The sequence below is a fragment of the Alligator mississippiensis genome, chromosome 7 (assembly GCF_030867095.1).
Source record: "Alligator mississippiensis isolate rAllMis1 chromosome 7, rAllMis1, whole genome shotgun sequence".
Lineage (NCBI taxonomy): Eukaryota > Metazoa > Chordata > Crocodylia > Alligatoridae > Alligator > Alligator mississippiensis.
The window spans coordinates 22,972,631-22,996,717 of NC_081830.1; the positions used below are offsets into that span (position 1 = coordinate 22,972,631).

General features: G+C 44.2%; 1 protein-coding gene across 2 annotated transcripts in view; it reads left to right on the forward strand.

Moving 5' to 3' along the window:
• The window catches only part of DOCK5 (dedicator of cytokinesis 5), a 146,313-nt gene that overhangs the window by 24,847 nt on the left and 97,379 nt on the right, over positions 1 to 24,087 (forward strand). For both annotated transcript variants that reach the window (XM_006276811.4, XM_019482453.2), the window contains exons 2-3: positions 10,717 to 10,800; positions 22,428 to 22,468. In XM_006276811.4, the coding sequence (XP_006276873.1) occupies positions 10,717 to 10,800; positions 22,428 to 22,468 (125 nt within the window). The remainder of the gene's footprint in view (positions 1 to 10,716; positions 10,801 to 22,427; positions 22,469 to 24,087) is intronic.

Sequence of the window (24,087 nt, forward strand, 5' to 3'; positions counted from 1 at the left end):
TTTGCACAGAACAGTTGGGGAAGAGATTTTCTGTACAGTGGCCCTCTGCCCTTGCTTAATTTGGTAAAGCCAAACAAGTCCCTGTAAATTTCTCCCTTGTTTGAAAAGTGGCAGAAGCATACATCTTGCTTGGAGCCATCACTTGCTGGCATTTGGAGTCTTCCCCCATATAGAAGGGATTAGAGAAGGTTTTGTTTTCTCCCTCCCTCACTGTTATGCTCTTTAATACTGGAAACTTAATTCAAAACACAACTTAAAAGGAAAGATTGTCTAGAGCCCACCCACCTTCCTTTTAGACACCCAACATCTCTTAGGCTGTTTTAGTCTGATGCTAAAACAGTTCCTTATAAAGAAATAAATAGTGACTTGCATTATATATTGTCTTTTGTTCCAGAGAAACTCAAAATATCTGAACATATGTATTTGGTTGAAATGTGGTAGCTGTATGCTAGTATTAAAGACCTTTTATAGAACCAAAGAGGTGATACTTCCCCTCCTGTGCAGCATTGGTCAGACCGCAGTTGGAGTACCGCATCCAGTTTTGGGATCATCCTTCAAGAAGGATGTTGATAGGTTTGAGAGGGTCCAGAGGAGGGCCATTCATGGTTAGGGACTTACAGGACAAGCCCTATGAGGAGAGACTGAGGGACCTGGCCATCTTTAGCCTCCGCAAGAGAAGGCTGAGGTGATCTTGTGTCCACCTACAAATTCATTAGGGGGGCACAGCAAGGAACTGGAGATGCTTTGTTCACCAGGGCACCTCTTGGGATAACAAGGAACAATGGTCACAAACTAACAGGGAGCTGATTTAGGCTAGATATCAGAAACAACTTCTTCATGGTAAGGCTGGCCAGTATTTGGAATGGGCTTCCAAGGGAGCTGGTTCTCTCTCCCCTACCTTGGGGGTCTTTAAGAGAAGGCTGGATAGGCATCTGGCTGGGGTCATCTGACCCCAGCACTCTTTCCTGCCCAGGCAGGGGGTCAGACTCGATGATCTGTTGAGGTCTCTTCTGACCCTAGCATCTATGAATCTATAATAGCAAATGGAACTGCAGAAAAAATTGTAGGAGGAAGAATTAAATTTAGCAAAGCTAGAATTTGGCCAGGATGCCCAAGTTGAAGCTGAAACTTCTTGTCATCAGTGCACTTGGATGAGACAGGAGTGCGATTTGGCAGCTGTAACTGTGACTGAGCAGCCCTCTTCAGGATCTGCTCCGCTCACCCCACATGGGGAGTGGGCTAGAAAAGGTGCCCTAAACATATACTGGAAGATATACAGCCTGTTTAATACAGTATTCTGACTGGAAAACCATGTCCAGTGGGATCATCTTTACTGTGGTTGAAAATACCAGTGAAGATGCACCATCATTTTCAGACCTGGAACTTCAGAACCCTGATGGACAGTCGTAATAGTGAAGGCCCAGAGCGCCACATTGGAATCATGGCCCAAGGATTCAGGTGACAACATCAATGTAGCTGCACTGAGAGAGACCCGTCAAGTGGGAGATGGGCAGTTCAAAGAACATGGAATTGGCTATACCTTCTTCTTGAAGGGTAAACAGGAAGGAGAATGCCAACATCATGGAGTTAGTTTTGCCATGAAGAATGAACTCGTAAGCCAACCTGTCAGTATTAATGAGTGGCTCATGACTGTCTGTCTTAAACTGGCAGAGAGGCAATTGTCATCAGTGCATATACCCCGACTCTTGAAACCAAGGAAGAATTCTACACCATCCTTGAACAAGTCTTCTCTGATGTTTTGGAGAGAGACAGACTGATTCTTCTTGGTGATTTTCAGTGCCAGAGTCGGAAGGGACTCTAGCCTCTGGAACGGAACCATTGGCAAGGAAGGAGTAGAAAAGATCAACTCCAGTGGCATCCTCTTATTGACCGAATGTGCAGAACATGGACTCAGCATCACCAACCTTCCTTCTTTCACAAGACATTATGGCAACACCCATGATCTAAGCATTGGCAGCTGATTGACTGTGTCATCATCCGAGCCCAGGATTGCAAAGATGTCCACATCACCTGAGCTATGCTAGGAGCTGATGATGTCTGGACTGATCATCAACTCATCCACTCAGTTGTGTCACTCAAACTGGCTCCCAAATGACAGCACAGCAGAAGCAGTACCGATGGAAGATTGACGTTCAAGGACCCAAGTGAGTGAGATCTCTTCCTCCAGTACCTCAACAAACTGGTGAATCCAATCCAACAACAATGGGAGAATGTCAGCAGTGTGTGGAGTGCCCTGAAGGCCACCATCATTAGTGCCTGCGAAGAGACGCTCGAATTCTGTACCGGAAAATATCAAGTCTGGTTTGATGAGAACAACTGGGAGACCCAGCAGTTGATTGATCACAAGCGCAAGGCCTTCTGTGCTTGGCAAAATGACACCATCTCCAAGCAGAAGAAATTGAATCTCCAACAAGCCAAGGCAGAAGTCCAAAGGAGGACCCGTGATATGAGGAACAAATGGTGGGAAGACCAGGCTGTGGAAATTGAACATCTCACTGACATCCATGATATGTACGGCTTCTTCAGTGCCACCAAAGCCCCCTCTACAGTCTGAGCACTCTGAGACCAACCCCCTTGAGACCTAAGGATAGAGGAGACCTGATCGGGGAAAGGGGAGCCATCGGTGCCCATTGGAAGGAGCATTTTGAAGACCTTCTCATTGAGAATCTGCTGTTGATGAATGTTCTCAGCTCCATCCTGCAACACTCAGTCAGAGAGAATCTCGGAATCCATCCAAGGTGAAGAAAGTCATCAAACAGATGAAAAACAACAAGTCATCTGGAACGGATAGAATCCCCATGGAAATCTTCCAGCAGGGGAGAGAGGAGATCACATCACAACTTCATACCCTCATCTTGAGGATCTGGAATGATGAGGAAATCCCAGACAACCTTTAGGGATGCTGTGATCGTGACAATCTTCAAGAAAGGAGGCAAGTCCCACTGTGGAAACTACAGGGGGATCACCTTGCTGTCCACCACAGAAAAGATCATTGAGAGAACCCTCCTGAACAGTCTCCTTCCACTTGCTGAAGAGCTCCCTCTGGAATCTCTGTTTGGGTTTAGGACATCAAGAGGCATAACTGACATGACCTTCATAGCTTGGCAGCTGTAGGAGAAATGTCAGGAACAGCATAAGTCTCTCTACATGGCCTTCTTTGACCTCACAAAAGCTTTCAACTCTGTCAGCTAAGAAGTGTTGTGGAGGATCCTTCTGAAGTACAGATGCCCACCAAAACTTGCCACCATCCTCTGCCTGCTCCATGATGGTATGCAAATGGTGGTTCTTAATAATGGATCTATCATGCATCCTTTTGAGGTTAAAATGGGAGTTAAGCAAGACTGTATCATGGCTCCAACACTCTTCTCAATATTCCTTGCTACGATGCTACATTTGACCACCAAACAGTTTCCAGCCGGAGTGGAGCCAAACTACCAAATAGATATTTTAAGCTGTTTAACCTCAGCTGACTCAGAGCCAAAACCAAGACCATCCCAACCTCAATCATTGATGGGGGTGGATTTGATTTAAATCGTAGATTTCATAAACGTTAGGGCTGGAAGGGACCTCATAAGATCATTGGGTCCAGCCCCCTGCCCAGGGGGCAGGAAGTCAGCTAGGGTCAAAGGATCCCAGCAAGATAAATGCCCAAATGTTTCTTAAACGTGTCCAGAGTAGGTGCGTGCACCACCTCTGGGGAGAGTCTGTGCCAGGCCTTGGGGGCTCGGACAGTAAAGAAGTTTTTCCTTGTGTCCAGCCTAAAACGGTCTTGCAGGAGTTTGTGACTGTTGGACCTTGTCATCCCCTGGTGTGCTCTGGTGAACAGGCATTCCCCCAGATCCTGATGCACACCCCTTATATACTTACTGGCTGCCACTAAGTCACCCCTGAGCCTGCGTTTCTCCAGGCTGAGGAGTCCCATAGCTCACAGCCTCTCTTTATAAGGCCTGTTCTCTTGCCGTCTGATCATGTGCGTGGCTCTCCTCTGGACTCTTTCAAGCTTCTCCACATCCTTCCTAAATTGTGGAGCCCAGAACTGAATGCAGTACTCCAGCTGCAGCCTCACCAAGGCTGAGTACAGCGGGATGATGGCATCCTGGGTCTTGCTCAAGATTCATCGGTAGATGCAAGCCAGAGTTTTGTTTGCTTTGCCAGCTGCAGTATCACATTAGTGACTCATATTCAACTTATCATCAGTCATGCCCCCCAAGTCTCTTTCGGTCATGGTGCATTTGCAAACCTGTAAATGTGGTGCGGGTTTTTATTCCCGAGGTGGAGCACCTTGCATTTCTCTGTATTGAATGCCATCAGGTTTTCATCATCCCACCTTGCAAGCCTATTGAGGTCAGCCTGAATCACCAGATCAAGCATGGAGTACTCTTTTCCCAAAGTTGGGTGTTGTAAGTGAACTTGAATAGTCTGCTTTTGACACCAGTGTCCAGATCGTTTATGAAGATATTGAAGAGTACAGGTCTGAGAACGGAGCCTTGGGGGACACCACTGGTCACCGAGTGCCATGTTGATTCGGTTCTGTCAACAACCACTCTCTGGGTCTGACCTCAGAGCCAGTTCCCCAGCCATCAGACTGTGTAGTAGTCGAGGCAGCAGCTGCACCATTTTACCCTGATGACATGATGGGATACCAGGTCAAAGGTTTTTTTTGAAGTCCAAATATATAATATCAACCTCTTCCCTTTTTGTCCAAGTGATACATCACCTGGTCATAGAAGGAAACGATTAGTCAAGCAAGACCTACCCACAACAAACCTGTACTGGCTATCCCTTAGAATGCTGCCTTCTGTGAGCCTATCAAGAATGGCTTCTCTGATAATTTTTTCCAAAACCTTCCCAGGGATTGAGGTCAAGCTGATTAGTTTCCCAGGTCATCTTTCCTTCCTTTCTTGAAGATGGGTACCACATTTGGCCCTCTTCCAATCTTCAGGTACTTTGCCTGAGCGCCACGAGTTCTCAAACATCCTCACCAGTGGCTGCGCTATAATGTCTGCCAGTTCCTTTAGCGTTCTTGGCTGCAACCTATGTGGACCAGCTGACTTATGGGTGTCCGGCCTCTCAAGATGCTCCCTCACAAGATCCACGCCAATGGTGGGCATATATTCATCTTCACCCTGGTCGTACCGCAACATGTTCGGTAGGGTGGTCCCTTTGGGCTGGTGAAAAATGTCTCTAGTGGGTTATGGAATAGAGAAAATCCCACACAATTTACTGATTCGTTTGATGCACTGGCTGGGGAAATTTTTAGCTACTTGCACGATTTCACAATTATTGCACGCTTAATTCATACAACACAATTTTATTTTAAAATTCTTTGCTATGCATATAACACTGCTTAGCTTTAAGAAATACCACAAACATTAAGAACACAATAACTACATATATCAGAAACAATGCTCCAAATGCACTTCCTTCTCAAACAATGTTATAAGAATTAGTATTACAAAAACAACTACAATTACAACTCAAAGTATAAATTTGAATCAATACTATTATTTTCATAATATACTTACAATCCTAGAATTCCGAGAAGCCAAACAACTAAATATGCTTTAATTCCTCAATAGTACGATTTAATGGGTTGGCCTCAGTAGTATGGTTCAATGGGCTGGCCTCAGTACTGATGGGACTAAGTCCCCTTCCTCCAGTCCCTTTTGGGCTCTCCGCAGCTTCAGTGTGAACTAAGAGATTCGTGTTCACAGAGAGGGTGGTTCAGGTGATCAGTCTGATCTGGCCTACACTTGCAATTCTTCCTTCGTTGTTCTGCCAGTGAGGTTACCTCCAAATTGGGACAGTAGGTTACAGTTTTTATTGAATGAGTTGCCGTCTTGGGCCCCTCCTACCCAAACCTGTCACTACTCCCAAATTTGGGCTTGGATCTTCCTTAACAGATTTCTGCTGCATTCAGTTTCTTTTGTTGATCATTTAATTACTTTGGGGAATTTCCTTTCTTTCCAACCTTTTCAAAGGCTCCTAGGGTTTGATTTCTCGGAATGTGGGATGTTTGCTTAAGGGTCATTTTTATGTTAACATTGTTAAAGGCCTCTAAAGATAAAATTCAAACGTTAAGACTTTGAGCAAAGTCAGGACCTTCCGCACGTAGGCCAAAACAATGGCCTTGAGAAGAAAACGAATCTTGCCTTTTTCCTAAACTGGCTAATGGGCAACTATTACAAACATTCAAACTATTACATTCAATATGACAAAAAACAGGTGCAAAGTAATCATTAATCAGATTGACTTTTTCCTGGGTGTCGGTAGTCAACTGCCCCAGCTGGTTTTGCAGGGGTCCAGTGATGCCCTTGCTTTTCTTTTGACTCCCCATGTATCTGAAGAAGGACTTCTTATTGTCCTTGATTCATGTAGCCAGATGGAGTTCAGTTGCAGCCTTAGGTTTTCCAGTTCGCTCCCTGCAAGTACGAATCAGTGCAGAATACTTTTCCTTAGTGGTGTTTCCTGTCCTCCATCCATTATACGTCTCTCTTTTTAGACATAGGCGGTCCATGAGTTCCCTGTTGAACCAAGGGGGTTGTTGAGCCTTTTTACCACCTTTCCTGTGGGTGGGGATGGATTCCCCTTGTGCTTCTAGGATCGCTTCCTTAAGGAGCAACCACTCATCATGAACTCCCCTCCCTGTGAAATCATGGCCTCAAGAACAAGCATCCTGAGCTTATGGAAGTCAGCTTTCCTAAAGTCAAGGACTACTGCATTGCTGGCTGACTTACCAGCTTTGCAATGGACAGTGAAAGTGATCAGCTCGTGGTTGCTGTCTCCCAGCTTCCCTTCAGTTCTTAGGTCACTGATTAGATCATCCCCTTTGACCAGTACCAGGTCCAGCAGCGCCTCTTGTTGGCCCATAAACTTCTTGGGACAGGTAGAGCTCATCCACGCATGTAAAGAAGCTTTGTGACCAATCAGATTTGGCTGAGTGCTCATCCCATGAGATGTCCAGGTAGTTGAAGTCCCCCATGAACGACCATGCACAGAGAGCATGCAGCCTCAGCCAGTTCCCTGAAGAATTCTTGGTCGAGCTCTTGTTCCTGGTTTGGAGGTCTGTGGTAGGCTCCTATCCCCTCATATGCTAACCCAAAAGGTTTCCAGTTGTCCTCCTTGGGTGCCAATCTCAGCTTGTAGGGACGTGTAGCTCTCCTTCACATAGAGAGCTACACCCCCACCCCTTTTTTTTCAGCACGATCTCTCCTGTACAGGGTATAGCCATTTATACTGGTAGTCCAGTCATAGGAGGAGTCCCACCAGGTCTCCATGATCCCTATGAGATTGTAGTCATTTCTGTTTAGCAGAAGGACCGGTTCCTCCTGTTTATTCCCCAAACTCCTAGCATTAGTGTACAGGCACGTAAGTGTGCCATTGGAGGCCGTAGGCTTCCTTGTACTCGTGGAGAAGCTCTGTTCCTGGGCTGGGGTAGGAGTAAGTTCCCTTGAGCATCCTAACCTGCTGGTTTTGCAGTTGATGCTTGCTGAGTTTGCCCTGGTGGTTGTCTGCCCATCCCCAGTGAGCTCAGTTTAAAGCCCAGTCGAGCAAGTCAACCATTCTGGCTGAGAAGAGCTCATGATTTAATTATTTAGTGAACAGTCCCTGGCTCTGGTAATCCAGAAGCCGCCTCTCGTAGAAGGTTGAAATACAACACCGCCTCAAATGTGCAAGTGCAGCCTTTGGACACCTGAGGAAATGGGTGTTCAAAGATTACAACATCAGATTCGACACCAAGCTAAGCTCATGGTTTATCAAACAGTTGTGATCCCACCTTGCTGTACAGAGCTGAGATACGGACAACATACATGAGACATCTAAAACAGTTGGAGAAGTACCATCCACACTTCCAAATCCAGTGGGAAGACAAACACACCAATGTTAGCGTTCTCTTGCAAGCAGACACCACAAGTATGGAGGTGATGATCATTCAATATCAATTTGTTTGGGCCAGCATGTCATCTGGATGTTCAACTTCAGAGTCCCAAAGAAAGTTTTATTCTCCCAGCTCAGCCAAGATGTGCACTCAAGAGGAGGGCAGAGAAAGTGCTTCAGGGACATCCTCAAGGCCAACTTAAAAAAATGCAACATCAATGTCAGCATTGGGAGACTATCACACAGGTTGCGAGAGATTGTTGAAGAAGATGATAGGATTATTAATGACTGCAGAGTTTTACACTTGATATGAAAATTGGCACCTCACATTTTAGTAAATCTCGCCACCCTCCCCCACCTATGGATTAGCACTGACTCACAAGAGAGAATTCTGTTGTCTTGACTCATTTTACTAATTCCTGCTGCACCTTGTAGTATCTCACAGCTGTCCCGTGGCTTGCAACACTACTTAGCCTTAATGATGTAGCTGTTCATGATGTAGCAGGTTTGCTAGAACAGAAGGCATGGCTTACAGGATTTCCCTTAGTGCAAAGCACAGAATTTATGCCAAGCTCTACCATTCCTTGAAGAAACATTTGATGTAACAGGCAGGATGCTTAGGGTTTTTTTATTGGATCGAGGCAAATATTGACCCGTTTTCCTCCTGAAATTATTTTATGATCTTAGTATACACAGAGCTAGCATTTGATCCACGTATCTGATCTACTTGCTGGAGCTTCCCTTTCTTTCCAAAGGAACCACATTCTTCAATTTGATGGATGGGTGCCTGTACAGGAGCACAGAGGCTGCACCGACGCACTGTAATTACTGTGCATCGGAGCAGACTCGAGGATGGCAATTTCTGTGCTCCAGCAGCCTCCTGCATCTTATGTATCATTGTCCTCATGCTTAAAAGCAGCAGCAGGGACATTTGAACTAAACACTTGTTGAATGAGCCTTAGTTCAGACACCCCTACACTGACACGTGAGACACGGCGCTTTAATAAGAGCGGCTCTTAGAGCTGCTGTAATTAAAGCACTTCCCCATACCCCTAGAGCACGTGTAAAAGTGCCCGATGTGGCTAATTGTGGACTTCAGTGTTTTGGTTAAAACCCAGGTTTCCATCAGATCTGGTTTTCTGAGAGAATATGCTAACAGGAATTTTCAGGACATGAAAATTGAGATCCAAGTAGTGTTGTGTTCCTTGATGTCATGTGGCTGCTGGCAAACCTTTTGTACCAAGTTGCCTGCAATAGTGTTTTCAGTTAAATTAAGGCTCTCTAATGAGACCATTCAAAACCGGTAGTCATTTGTTAAAATCTTAGCCAAAACATCTAAGGGAGATTCCCAAAGAAGTTGAAGGAATTTGAAGTCAATTAAGTCAAGGGGACAGATTCACGTAAAGCTCTTAAACTAAAAATCTTCCCAATTACAGTAGGCTACATAATTCCTAGAGATGATGCAACCACAGTATGCTTGGCCCAATATCTGTGAAATGCTAACTTCACAACATAAGAAAATAAATATATGGTTAGTCATCAGTATCTATTTTAGATACTTCAGGGCAGGGTGTGTGAATTTTCTGTATTATCTATAGTTGCAATATTTTTTTCTTTAAAGAAAGCTGGAGTTCGTGTAATAATTTCTGGTGTGGTAAACCACAGTCCTTTGTTTATATTGGCTTTAAGCTAGGAAGTAATATACCTTGTTGTGATGGAAATGACAGGCATTTAATGTTGTGAATTCCCTTACAATAATTGAACCTTTTTTTAAATTGAAAAAAGGTCCTGTGAACTGCTAGTGAACTGTACTTTGGCAGTTTCTCAGAGACTAGCTAGCCAAGCAACAACAAAAGACCTAAATGTTGCCCTGAGAGGAAGCCTCACCAAAAGCTTGTCTATGTAAATAAGCTATATAGGTATAACATGTGATGTGAGTTTTAGCCTGTATGGTTAAACTGGCGTAAAAGGCTGTGCAGATGCTTTTATTTTGGTATAAACACAGCATAATACTCAGTTACATTTAGTTATTGTGGTTGACTTAAACCTATTAATAAGCCGTTCTTAAAGCATACATTTCTGCATAGCCTTGTGCCTATGTTCATCTATATTGGTTTAAAGGCCTGTCCTCTGTCCCAGGACTCTGAGAACTCCAGAAGGCTGTAGACCAAAGTGAATATGTTGTGACACTTTCCTAAGGGCCTAATGCTGTTCCTGATTAAATTCCATAAGTATTTGCCTTGGCTTTCTCTGACACATTTAGCTCATTTGAGTCATTTGGGTTTTTTTGGTAGCATGTCTTGCATTCAGCGGCCAACATCCCTCAGCCGTGCTATTCTATACAGCAGTGACCATTCTCTGTATCAGCAAGTTTAGGCACTTGGTCCAGAACATCTGCACTTTTTAAAACAAATGATCTTTGACTTTGTCCTGCTTGTACTCCAGAGAATTTACTTTGTAGCTAGGTCTCTGAAGTGTTAGTAAATGATGGTATTTATCATATATTTGGTTTGGAACTGGTGTCTGCCTCAGGTGACAAACAGGGTTTGAATTCGGGAATTCCAACTGTTGACCCCTGCTATGTGTCCTAAAAGAGTAATACCATTAGCTGGTAGCAACAGTAAACTCTTATTGATGACCAGACCTACTACTACTAGAGGGGAATGTGACACATGGCTTACTTGGCTTAAAAACCTTCATAGTGTTTTTCCAAAGCCTGTCTTGCATTTAGCAGGTTGAAAGATATCAGATCTCAAAATCTTACTACCTCTCTATTACATGTCCCATGATATGTATTCTTCCTGTCTTCTTTTCTAGCAATCTACAATTACAATGCTGCCCAAGATGTTGAGCTGTCTCTGCAGGTCGGGGATACCGTGCACATTTTGGAAATGTACGAAGGTAAGTCTTAGCATCACCACCTTCTCAAGTGGCAGAAGTTTTGGGAAAGTAAGTGTCAGAAAGCAAGTTTTAAATATGGCATTTCTTTCAAGGTGTTAGGCTGGAGAAAAGGGAAGTGCCTGTTCTTTTATTGTAAAACTGAAATAATACTTGACAAAGGGCATATCTGAAAAGGCCCCGGGCTCCAAGTGATGGTGTTGAGTAGTGGAGGGGCTGGCTGGGCACAAGGATGCTGAAGTACAGAGCTGTGTGGCAGGCAGGAGTCTGGCCCCTGACTATGGGCTGATGGGGCAATTTACACCTGTGGTTGGCACCTACACATATGTTTAATCTTAGTTAATTTCTCCACTGTAAGATAGTACTGTCCCTGACAGTAGTATTTTTATGGCGGAGTTAATTAGTTTAACGTGACTTAATACAGCTGCACTTGTAGATGGTGATGCTATGCTGCACAGCAGATCAGTCTGTTACTGTAAAGCGCATGTGTAGATGCACCCACATTGTAAGAAACATCAACTATCTGTGTCACAGTGCAGGGTCCTGCGGGACGGCCGTGATCTCTCTAAGGCCCCCGTCCTGTGCCAAGTTGGCCCAAAGGGCACCCTCACTTCTCGCCTGCCACGTCTTTGATGGAGTATAGATATATGGGAGGCTGCCTTACGTCCTCTTGGACACGGTCTGTTGCAATATCTGACCCCGTGGACTCCTGGACCCCTTGTGGGTCCTGTTCTGCAGTGGGTGCTGTAGGGGCACCCTAGCCTTATGGGCTATGCATGGCTCCAACCACCCCTTTACCAGGCCCCAAGCCTCGCAGATGGGATAGACGTTCTGTCTTGGCCTTGTTATGATCTGGTCCCTTGTCCTCTCGGGGCCCTACCTCTTTCGATCTTCGCCGTCTCCGGCGCTAGGGCTTTCCATGGCCCTGTCTCACTCTGTGCCCTTCTCTGGGGCTTCTCCACAAGGCTGCCCCCTTCTCTGGGGCTGGGGTCAGTGCACCCTGAATGCTGCACCCTCACTGGTGCTGGGGTCCCCACACTGCTGTGGGTCCCTATGAGGCCTCCTCCAACCCCTAGTAGCCTCACCCAAACCACCCGTGACAAACAGTAACAACACAAGCCCCTGGGCTATAACATAAACGGAAGCTGCCCGGCACCACGTTCAAGCTGCCGGGGATACTTCACCCCGCAGCAGTGTCAGACGCTGCTCCTGCCTTCAGGCCTCTCCTCTCTTCCATGATAGAGAGTTCCTTCCTCCTTGGCTGCTGGCAGGGAACTGCCCTCTGGCCTCCGCCCCTAGGGTTTATAAGGGAGCCAGGCCCCTTCTGGTCAGCTGACCTCCTCTGGTTGCCCTGGCAACCTGCAGCTGGGCTTATCACTCACTGCTAGGGCTCTTTCCCTACCAGTTTTTTTATTCTTAGGCGCAGGGCACCTAGGTGCTCTGTGACAATCTGCATAATGGGGAAATGCATGAACTGCTTAACTGCATAGCATCTTTCAGCCCCACTATTCACTTGGTAACTAAATTGTTCTCTGTTTAACTGTGGCAGAAGGAGGAAAGGGAAGCAACTATCAACAGTCTGCAGCAGTTAGTCTTGTAAATGAAGGGAGTTAGGCAGTTTGGGGTCTACTAATACCACAGGATTGACAGGACTGTGTACTTAATAAGCATTGCTAATTATAAATTTTTAAGTACATGGCCTTTTTCTCAGCCTGGAGAGGGCACCTAGTTCAGTGGCACACCCTTTATTTGGGAAAGCTACTGTATAATATTGACACTTTCATATACCAAATCCTCTTTTCCTGTGTCCCTGCTTATAATAATAGATGTCTCTCTAGTTAACATCCTGGTTTCCCCTGATATCTGAAGCTGATAGAAAAGATTCTTGCTCATTTTTAGCTGGCCACAGTTCAGTGATCTCATTACTTCCAGGCCTTCTGTGCTCTCTGCTAATACTCTGGATAGAGTCCAGCAGACTGTACTCAAGATGGGACAGCTTTGGCTATTGAGAAGAATACACTTTAGAGATTAATTTTAAATGTTTACAACTTGCTTTTTCAAGGAAAAAATGTTTTTATTAGAATTTTCTGGTTTCTTTTTGACTAATTCATTCATGCCCAATAAAACTTCCATTTAAAAAGCTTAAAATGAAAAAAGACCTTCTTGGTTATTTCTGAAGTTCTTTGGGGAAAGTACTTGCCTTTTTCACCCACCTCCTATTGGGATACTCCATTCAGATCCAATTTTTCAGCCAAAATCTGGAGTTTTTGGGATCTCTAGAGAGAGAACAGTTCTGAAGTTAGTTTCTGACCTTTCCCAATCTGGCAGAGCATTGGCAAAGGCAGATCTGTGGTTTTAATGAGTTGAATTCATCCCTCTGCTGAATGCAAATATTTTTTATTTGCTATTTTTCTGAAGTTAGTATTTTTGTGTTTAAAGTGGGGAGATGCTTAATTAAGTTGATTGCTGCATAATAATAACACTTCCTTTCTTAAAATCTTGTTTCCTGCTTGTGTCTGTTACTTCTCACTGCTGTACTGATCCACCTAAAGTTTATTCCACCTGGCTCTGGTTAGATAGTGCCAGTTGCATTATGAAGAGGCAGGCTAATATCTCTTCTGTCCTTCATATCCATAAGGCTAAGTCCTATGTTTCAGATCTTCCTTAGTAGTGAGGATGGTTTAAATAGCAGGGAGAAGTGGATTTTCCAGTGCAAGGTGCTGTTTCCAGATATGGTAAGTTAAAAATCCTTTTTGAACATACTTGCATGGAGATCCCTCAAAAGAAAATAATTCCATCTTCTGCTGTACCTATCACTCTGAAGTTATTTGCAAATTTAGCTGTACTGCTGAAAGGTGTAGTTACCTAGCTTCTTAGATGGCTTCCATCGCCATAATATTTTAGGCCCCTGTTCTTATTGTACACTGCTTGCTAGATGCTTGTCCCGTTTTAATGGAAGGAAGGTCTACAGAGCATGTCACTAACCTCCTCTTACACTGGTTCAAGTCAAGATTAATACTTGAGCCTTTGGAATCAAGTTCTCTAACTGGGCTGCTGGGAACCAAATACAGGCCATTGACTGTTGTAAAGAATGCACTCACTTAATCCTCTGTCCATTTGGTTGGGTTTCTCTATCCTCCCCAAAAGCTGAATGGTCTTTCATGAATACAAGTTGTGATGAAAGCTCCACTAACAGCATCAGTTTATTTAAAACAAAAAACAGAGTACAAAACTCCCTTTGATATTTCTCCTGTGTAAGGCAAACTGCTTGCTTAGCATTTTGCCATTAGCCAGTTGAGCTCTTTTCTACTTCTTTTTGACCTTGACATTGGAAACAGCCAGCCAGATCCTACGTGTCAAAGCCAATTATGTTGCTGAGGCTTATGTTTACAGTGATGTGTGTGGTAGTGGGGGCAAAGTGTAGCCAGCAATAGAACCAAATGGTGAACTGCTTTTGCAAAGAGCAGAGTAGCTGATACCTAAAATTTGCCTTTCTGAAGTTGGGTGTCTCCTACACATTTCAAAAAGGGTATTTTTACAAAGCGGCTCAATTATGGCATCTCCTTCTTACCCCTTTCACAGGGAAGCTGTTGAGAATAGTCAGTGAGCTTTCAAATGTTATGTCCCATCCTGGAAATGCCACAAGCTGGAGTTTCAATGGAGAGTGAAATGTAAGCTCTGTGGAGCAGGGGCCATCTTAATGTTTTGCAGTTCTGCAGCATTGAGGCATCAGGCTCATGACTAAGGTGTGGTTTAAATTGTGGGCCCAGCTCTGGACAGGCAGCTCCTTTAATCTTGGAGGTCCCCCCACCCAGCTGCTAATTGGTGGAGGGGCCCTATGGCCCCCACCACTTGCCACTTGCTCCTGATGGCTGGGAGGTGAAATATGGTTTTAAATATGCCACAATTTTTCCTGTGGGGGGGGCGGAACTCCAGGATTAAAGGAACTGCTACACTGTAAACTGGGCCTGCAATTTAAACCAGGCCCTACTTATGACTGAGCAGTACTGCAGTACAAATAAAAAGACTGAGGAAAATCATTCCAAGCATTTGTGAAACCTGGAGATTCCAAAAAAAGTTCACCACTTTGCATTGCTGTGTCCCTTCCCCTGCCTGCCCTCCCTGTAAAAAGAAAAAAAAATTCCAGCGTAGAAATACCAATTTTGTTTGCTTTTTATTGTTGTGAGCTTTCTTGTGGCTTTTTTATGGCTGTATTTTCTTTTCACTCCTGACCTTAACTTTGAACATCCTTGTTTCCGGACGTATGTGGGTTGTTGTTTCAAGAGCCACAATGTTTCCACAAGAGGTTTGCTTTTTTTTCTTTTTTTCTTTCTTTTTTTTAATTCCTCTCATATTTACAAACCTAACTTCAGTTTAACTGAAGTTTCCTAGCCTGGTAATCACCAGCCTTTTATAGGTGCACAAGTCTTACTTTATTCTGAAGGGGTCGTGTTCAATATAGTCGAGGTATTATCTCCAGAAGAATGAGCAGACAAAGCTGCCCTAACATTTAAAACTACATCTCAGTTCTCAGCTGAAAGGAGGTTCTTCTGGTGAGCAGTAACATTCTAGAGAGCATTTAGGGTGGTGTTTTCAGGTCTTCCTAAAAGATCAGGATGTTAAATTTCCTTTGATGTAGATGGACTTTGGGAATCCAAACCCTAGGCACTTGAAAATAAGATCAGCATACTAATGAGAACACATGATGAGTTACCAGAAAAGATACAAAGTGTGTTGCAGATCTTTAGGGGCGCACCAATATAGAGATTTTTGGGGCCGATACCGATAGCTGATTTTTAAGGAGGTTGATACCAATCCGATTTCCAATACTGGGCCAGGCAGCTTGAAGAGCTGCGTGCAGCTGGTAAGTCTGGTGTGGTGGAAGGGATATGGGGGGCAGATCAAGATCCCTGTGATGAGGAAGGAGTCAGTTGGGCCTGGGGCAAGCACTGCCCAGCTGGGGCAGGCGTGAGATGGAGCTGCGGGTCATCTGGGGGGGTGCAGGGAGGGGGGCGTGGCTTCCACCACTACGTGCTGCTTGTCTAGGAGCTGCTGTTCTGGTATTCACCCACTCATCCAGCTGCTCCTGCTGCTTGTCCAAGAGCGCATGGGGGAGGAGGGATGTATGCCCCTGGATCTGCACAGGGTGAGGCAGGCTGGGGCAGAGGCTGCGTGGGGCTCCTTCTGCCCCGCTCTGCCTTGCACAGATCTGGGGGCAGACGCTCCGCCATGCCCTCCCGGATGAGTGGCGGGAGCAGCTGGATGAGCAGATTTCATAGATTTCATAGACATTAGGGCTGGAAGGGTCCTCAGAAGATCATCAAGTCCAGCCCCCTGCCCAAAGGGCAGGAAGTCAGCTGGGGTCATAGGATCCCAGCAAGATAAGCATCCAGTTTGCTCTTGAAGGTGTTCAATGTAGGCGCTTGAACCACCTCTGGTGGCAGGCTGTTCCAGACCTTGGGGGCTCAGACAGTAAAGAAATTCTTCCTTATGTCCAGCCTGAAACGGTCTTGTAGTAGTTTATGACCATTCGACCTAGTCGTCATCCCTTGGGGCGCTCTGGTGAACAAACGTTCCCCCAGATACTGGTGGTCACCCCTGATTAAACTTATAGGTGGCCATCAGATCACCCCTGAGCCTGCGCTTTTCCAGGCTAAAGAGCCCTAGGGCTCTCAGCCTGTCATCATAGGGTCTGCTTTCCTGACCTCTGATCATGCGCGTGGCTCTTCTCTGGACTCTCTCAAGCTTCTCCACATCCTTTTTGAATTGTGGAGCCCAAAACTGGATGCAGTACTCCAGCTGCGGCCTCACCAAGGCCGAGTACAAGGGGGGAATGATGTCTCGGGACGAGCAGCCTGCAGTGGCGGAAGCCATCCCCTCTCTGTGCTCCCCAGATGAGCCGTGGTTCTGTCCCATGGCTGCCCCAGCTGGGCTTGCCCCAGCCCCTGCCCTAGCTCCACTCCTCCCTCACTGTGGGGGCCTTGATCTGCCCCCCCACGTCCCTTCCTTCCCCCCTCCCCTTCCAGCACACCAGACTTACGAGCTACATGCAGCTCTACAAGCTGCCTGACTGTGCTCTTCACTGCCTACATGCTGCGCTGCAGCTGGGTGCACGCACAGGCATTTATTAGCCACATCAGGCCGATTTCTGATACGATCAATTTTCTTTATATTGGTCTGATTTTGATATTAAACTGATGTAACTGTGCGCATCTACAAGTCTTTATTTCTCCTCTTTCAGCCACAGAGACCTGGTACTTTTTCCTCCTGGCCTTGCTTCTTCCTCTTCTTGGTTAAAGGGCTATGGCCAGAGTGTATTCTCTCTCTTGCTGTATGTGGTGTGGGTTTCTATATCGGGCACACCTACCTTGAAAGCTCTTTGTATTCCACATCTGGTGTTTTGGCTGGCTCCACTGTGTCTGAAAGCACTGAAATGCATGGTTTGTTCCTTGACTAGAAGACAGCAAGGTTGAAATTTGCACCGAGTTTCAGTATTAACAATAAATGTTATCTTAATCTCCAACGGCTGGATAACTCTGAAGACATAACAGTCAAGTGATTGGAAGAGGCATGTGAGAAGAGAAAGCTATGAAATCAAGTAAAGTGCAGTTGGTTCAGACAATATTGAGGTGCAGTTTTCTGCAGGCTGAGAGGGTGAACAATAAAGTGTTCCTTGCTAACAGTGCAGGGCAATCTCTTTTGCAAGAGAAAGCTGAGGTGAAAGAGAGTAAAATATCAGACATGGGTTAGAGTATCACGCAAAGGGGATTTTGATCCTTTGTAAAATTAGTGGACTGGCTCTTACACATCAAGGGCAGGTGACCCTCAAGGGAAGTCATTGCTTGGACAAGACTGCAGCAAGCTAAATGTGAGGTAGAGCAGACAAAGATGGAGTGCTGCTGTTGCTCTGCATTATTGTCTGCCAGTGATGAAAAGCAACTTTAAATTATAAGAAGACATCCCTTGGAGTTGGCATAAACCCAGGTTAATTCTTGCTCCTATCTGGACGCTGAAGTAAATGTCTGGCTCAACCTCTCTACTGCAATTCATACCTGTAGGGATTCAGTTTTTGATGTCATGTTATATCTTTCATTTAAGTGTTTTCTTCCCTCTTACTAAATGGATGTTCAGAAATAATAATGAGAATAAGAAATACTGATCATGTCCATATTGGGCAGGCCTGAAATAAGGTTATTGTAAAGCATTCTCCCTGACAAGGGTGACAGTTGGGACGGGGGTGGGAGCAAAGAGGTAATGCCATCTCAAATAGTTGATTTTAATTCATTGTTGGCACATGTACATGAGACGTTTACTACATAGCTGCCTAATTAGCTTCACAGAAAACATCTCAGTGTCTACATGTGTAGCACTATTAGGCTGCAGGAAACTAATTAACTCTACAGCAGGTTAATAATTGTAAGTACCATCTTGCTGCAGAATATTTTAGTGTGCAGCAACACATGTGTAGATGATACCCTGGCTGGCTGGGTAATGAGGGCGCTTCAATGCGGGAGCTGCCTGTTGGCTAACCCTGCATTGTAGTACCCTCATGCCCCAACCAGCCTTTACACAGCATGTAGAGCAGGGCAGGAGCAGCCCCAGGCTGGCAGGCTGACTCCTGGGGCTGCCTGCCATCTGGGGCTGCTCCTCCCCAGCTCAACATGCTGCAGTCCTGGGCACACTTTCAAACAGTGTGCCCGGGAGCTATAAACTCTGGCACAGTATGTGCCAGAGTCCATTGCTTTAAATTAATTGCACATGTAGACATGCCCACTGAGGACTTTAGTCCATACTTAGTCCACACAGCTCCAGGATAGCTGCAGCAATGTAAGAGTGATGGTAGTCCTTTTGGTTAATGCACCAGACATTGAACTGGGGACCTCTAGAACTGAAAGCTCCCTAGTTGAGACTGTAACACACAGATATTCTGTACCGTTTAGGTGTAGATAGGGAGGGAACCTGTGATGCACTTACCTGGGGGTTACACAATCCTGTAGTATAGGCAAGGCATTATTTGCTTGAAACTGGGATAATACAAATTGTGGCTTATCGCAACTTTGGCAGGCAGCACTAGAGAACAGCTGTAATCAGGGCTGATACTTAGCACAGACGAGGCCTAAATTGGCATGTTCAGTGATTGTTTCATTGCTTGCACTGAGATTGATTTTGGAGGACTTGTGTTCTGTCTTGCTCTGTACTGAGTTCTACTCAGTGCAGACTGGCTTATTCATTAACTGTGAGGCATCAGCAGGGAGCCAGTCTCCTTGCAGAATTCCCCCCCCCTTGTTGAAAGTGTAAGAGTGATGTTGTAGCTTTGCTGGTCCAGAAAGTGTGCGAGAGGCAAAGATTTCTTAGGGTGATATGTTTTATTGGACCAACTATGTAGTTGGCATGAAGTTGGACAAACTTTTGAATGTAAGATGTTTCAAATGTGAGACTTGAGAGAGAATGTCCGGCACTCCAAAGCTTGTCTAATTTTATCCCAACTACATAGTTGGTTCAGTAAAAGATACTACCCTAAGAAATCCTTGCACTCTTTTGAAAGAAACTCCTAACTCTGAAATGTACACTTCAGTCAAGCTAGGTGTCTTGGATTTGACACTCCGTTATAAATCATAAAATTAAGTTTTTCATCTCTAATCTGTATGGGTAGCTTGTTGTGCAACAATGTGCGCTTTTTTTCAGTGGAACAGCTTTTTTCCTCTTGTTTGCTACCATTGGCCAACAGATAAAACTGATTAAATGTGTCGTATGTTCCGCTATTCATCCAGTGGTAATAAGAGGTAAGTGGCTCCCTTGCAGCTGCAGTGCGAGGTTCCTCTCCAGTTGACTTGTGCTTTTTCAGAACTTTTGCAGACTTCTTCAATGCAAAACTTCATTTTAGCTCAGGGAATCTCTCCAAGAGGACAAAGTGGGGTGGGGCGGGCCAGGGCAGTTGCATGCATACACAAATTTCTATCCTTTGTGCAATCTGTTCTCTAGTCAGTTGCTTCTGCCACCTATGGTAAATAGCCAAATTATGGATGGCAGGAGAGCGAGTGAGCTTGTTAGTTCAGCTGTGGAGAGCTGGCTCAATAATTTCATGCAGGTACAAATTATACTGCATGTTGCCTATGTTCTGCTTTTGTTTCAATCATTTCTTTAAAGAAGAAAGCTGTAACTTCCTTACTGCAGTGCCATATAGTGGCAGGCATTGTAGTACACTGGAAAAGAGGAGAACACTGTATTGGAGAAGAAAGAAGCTCTTGTGGTTAAGGCCTTTGTGGTTAAAACTTACATCCCTCTCTGCCAAGGTGTCTGAGTGTGACCTTGGGTAAACCAGTTCATCTCCCTGGCCCTCAGTAGGTATTCTATAGTCTGAATGTATCCTCCACATTGGCACATGATTTTAGCACCTTTAGAGTATACTCACAATTGCATTCCTCACAGAGTGAGGAACCTGGACATTAAAAGCGTTGTCTGAATGAGCAGAATAGACAGAATACACCTTTTTATAATATAATGCACATAGGCTATTCCTTCAGTGATTTCAAAGTGCTTTAGAAAATTGGGGTAATACCAACTGCTTATTTTTAAAGATGGGGAAAATAGTGGCATAGAGGGGTTAAAGGTCAGTGCCAAAGCAAACTCAAGTTGCTGGAAACCATCTCATGGATTTAAGGAGCTTTGGACAAGACAATAAATAACTTTCAGTAATTCATTCAATGGTCTACTGCAAGAGCCAAGCAGAGAACTGAGATAGTTTCATTCCAGATCTAATCCACAATGAATTTATAATCCCATCAATATCCTACAGAAAAAAATAGTACCTCTTCCCAACCCCAGGGGCTTGTGGGAAGAGGGAGATGTTGTAAGTATACAGGTTGATTTCATAGCTACTAGGGAAACTTCTGACATTTGAGCTTCTCTAAAGGTTAGGAGTAGAGTCTTGTCATAGAAGACTGTAGTAGAGATGTGTCCCAGCCAAGTATAAAACTCTGCCTATATGCATCCTACCACCTTTTCCCTTTCTGCTGCCACCAACTAATCCCCCGACCTCATGTTGATTTTTGTTTTGGTTTGTTTTTTTGTTTTGTTTTGTCTGTGCATATATCAGAGTGCAAGATTCTTAGGGCAGTAACATTATCATCTTTGAGTACCATTGTTGCAAGGTAGATAACAATAAATACTGCACAATCTTTTCTGTGAGACAATATCCGGCACTGGTGTGTAACTGTTAAGAGCTGAGGAAGAAGAATGAGTTGACCTTTGTAATGGTATTTTTTTTTTTAAGGGCAAAGTACCATTTAGAAAAGGCAAATTCGTTCAGCCTATCCCAGGAGTGTACAGCCAGTGATGCAAGGTTTACAAGTCAATGTTTAAAGAAACTGGATCTTCAAGTGTGTGCTGTTTTAATTTGTAGCATATTGGTATTTAGAGGCCCGCCACTGTTTCAGGCCTTATACTTGGAACTGAACAAAAGCTAGTGGGATGTCATTCTTGACCTGAAAATCTTGCAAACTTAAATCAACAAGACAAGTGGTGGGGAAGAAAGTAAGTGGTGTAATCACAAGTTTGCAGGTAAGGGAAAAAATACACAAAGTGAAGCAGTTTGCTTTGGGTTGACGAGGGAATCTGTGTAGGAGTGGTATTACAACCCAGATCTCGCCAGTCCCAATTCTGTCCCAAAAGGCCACCCTTACACTCCAGTGAGCTTAGTTGTCCAGCTGCTAGGTAAGGCTCACTTTGTGGGCAGCTGACAGAATACACTAATTCATTCATACTCTTGCATTCCAGTGACCTTGAAATCAAAATGTTGGCTGAACCCCAAATACTGAAGAAGGAAGAAATGTTCTGCCAGAAGTGATATACTTCTGGTCTGCAAGAACACAACTATTACTCTGTAACTTATGCTTTACTGAACCTTGTCGCAAAGTCAATAAAGAGGCATAATACCTACATCTGAGGCAAACAGTTCTCTTGTCCTCGTCTCATAAAATTACAATGTTCTACGAATTTCTCTTTCAGCCTGCCTTTAAAGGAATCTTGTGTGGGAAGCTTTTGTATAGCCTAAGGTTTGAGAACAGTCTACATGGAGAATTGAGTTAAAGTGCAGTTGAGAAGAAGGGTAGTTTGGTCTTGGAAGATGTGTGTTCAGATCCCAATTCCATAGATTCACTATGTGACCAATTCTCTCCATGTTTCTGTTTCCTTTTTGTCAAATGTAAGAATATATCTGTTGTTTAACCCTTTTACATTTGGGCTACTTAGATGACAGCTTTTTGAGAGAGAGGTAGTCTTTTGCAATATATATGTACTGTATAAGAGAGATATTTCAACTTGGGACCTGTAGATGCATCCCTAATAGGAAATAATAAATATTGCTGAAAAACGGTTCCAGCTAATGGACCAAGCCCATTTCTTAATAGGAAAAGACATTCTTATGACAAGATGTGTTATAGGGCCAAATATCACTGACCATGTTCTCATTGTTAGTGTCATTATAATCAGATGGGCATCTCAGCTGAGTAACACCAGCAGAATTTGGTGACAGATTAAATGTGCTGAGACTGGGGATGGGTGGTGCTAACAGTTCTGAATGTTTAATTACTGTATGTGAAGAATCATATATTTTTGTTGTCTTCTGACAGGTTGGTACAGAGGATACACGCTCAGAAATAAATCTAAAAAGGTATGGCTTAATATTTTTAATAATAGTGATTTTTAAATTTTAACTTTTTTCTGGAATTTGTCTAATGCTGCCAGGAGCTAGGTTCCTGTGATAATTCTCTTGTGAATGCCATTCAGGACTCCTGGTCAGTATGTTCCAATATGTTATTTTTTCTAGCAGTAGAAGTGAATGCTTGTGCCAAATTCGACAGAATCACTACCGTGGCAAGTAGAGCATGCTACACATTCAGTTGTTGGTGCCGTACAAATGGACCACAAAAAATGTTCCATGTATTTTGTCGAATGTCTTTGTGAGTGGTTTCCTGCTTTATAGTGCTAAAGTTGGCTGAATGTGTAGTACTGTTACTATTTATGGCGCAATTACCGCATTAGTTGAACTGTAAATGTATCTGCTGTATGTGTATGTGCAGTGGGCATGCACCTTAAAAGTTCATTGCAGCTCTACAGGGTATTATCCCATTTAATCAAAAGGAATATATTTTCAGGTTCTAAGATTCTCTTAAATATGCCCGTGTAAAACTTTCTCTGGCTAGGCAATGAGTTAGTTCTGTACTAATCTGCCAAACATTAGTTACCCATGATAATGGGTGAATTTCTAGAGTGATGGATCTCAGTCGTCTTAGACTTGTGATGCCCCTCAAACTGCCAGCTTCTAATCAAAAAAGAACAAGTGAAAACTACAGGAAAAGAATAGAGCAATTCTTCTTCTCTTGTAAAGAACTCAGACCACAACAGGGCAGAATATTTGTAACATTGTGGATTCCAATTTGAAATCTTTGGGTTTTATCATGTGAACTTTGTTTGCATATCTAATAGTGCTAACATTTTGTGGTACCCCATGGCACCATTGAATTGTTCTCAAGGCATCATGAGGTGCCATGGTACCTTGGTTGAGAATCACTGGTCTAGAGATTCACGATTAATGTGATTGGGAAGATTTTACAGTTTCACAGTAGCAGGTAAATGTCATTGGAATGGAACATGTAGGTCCATTGTGGAAAAGGGGATAGAGCAGAGATCAGAGACCAAGGAATTTATGCATCAAAACCTAATCCCTGATCTTTTCCACCTTGTAAGTTACCCACTGTTTTAAAGTCAGAATATTCTCTGGCTTCCTAGGGAATGTTTGTCTATTGATTTGCTGACTTGTGTGCAAAGTGGTTCTTGGTCTCTCTTATAAAAGCAATTGCACAAGGACTTGAGTGGCTGTTATTAGTCCTGGGAGGATTAAGGGTTTAGTGCTTAGGGGGTTTTGTTCCATGGAGCAAAATGCATGATTTAGGGCGTACTATATCTGTATGCATTGTGCCTAATGTTGCTGGGGTTTTTTATATTACTGACTGGACATCAGATAGTGGCTCAACAATATGGTCATTTGATCCACAGGTCCTGTCAAGTTGACCAGTTCAGTTTGGCTGAAGTTAGGGGAATGAGTTTATCAGGCTCAGTTGCAGTTTTTAAATAAAAGGCAACATCAGATTGAAGTCTGACCTATATTGATAGGTTCCTACAGGAGCTACGCATTTAGGGAATAATGCTGCTCTGCAGAAGACCTCTTGACAGTGACATTTCCACAGCCTAGTTTGGCAAGGTTTGGCAGTACTGAGTGTGCGGGCTGGG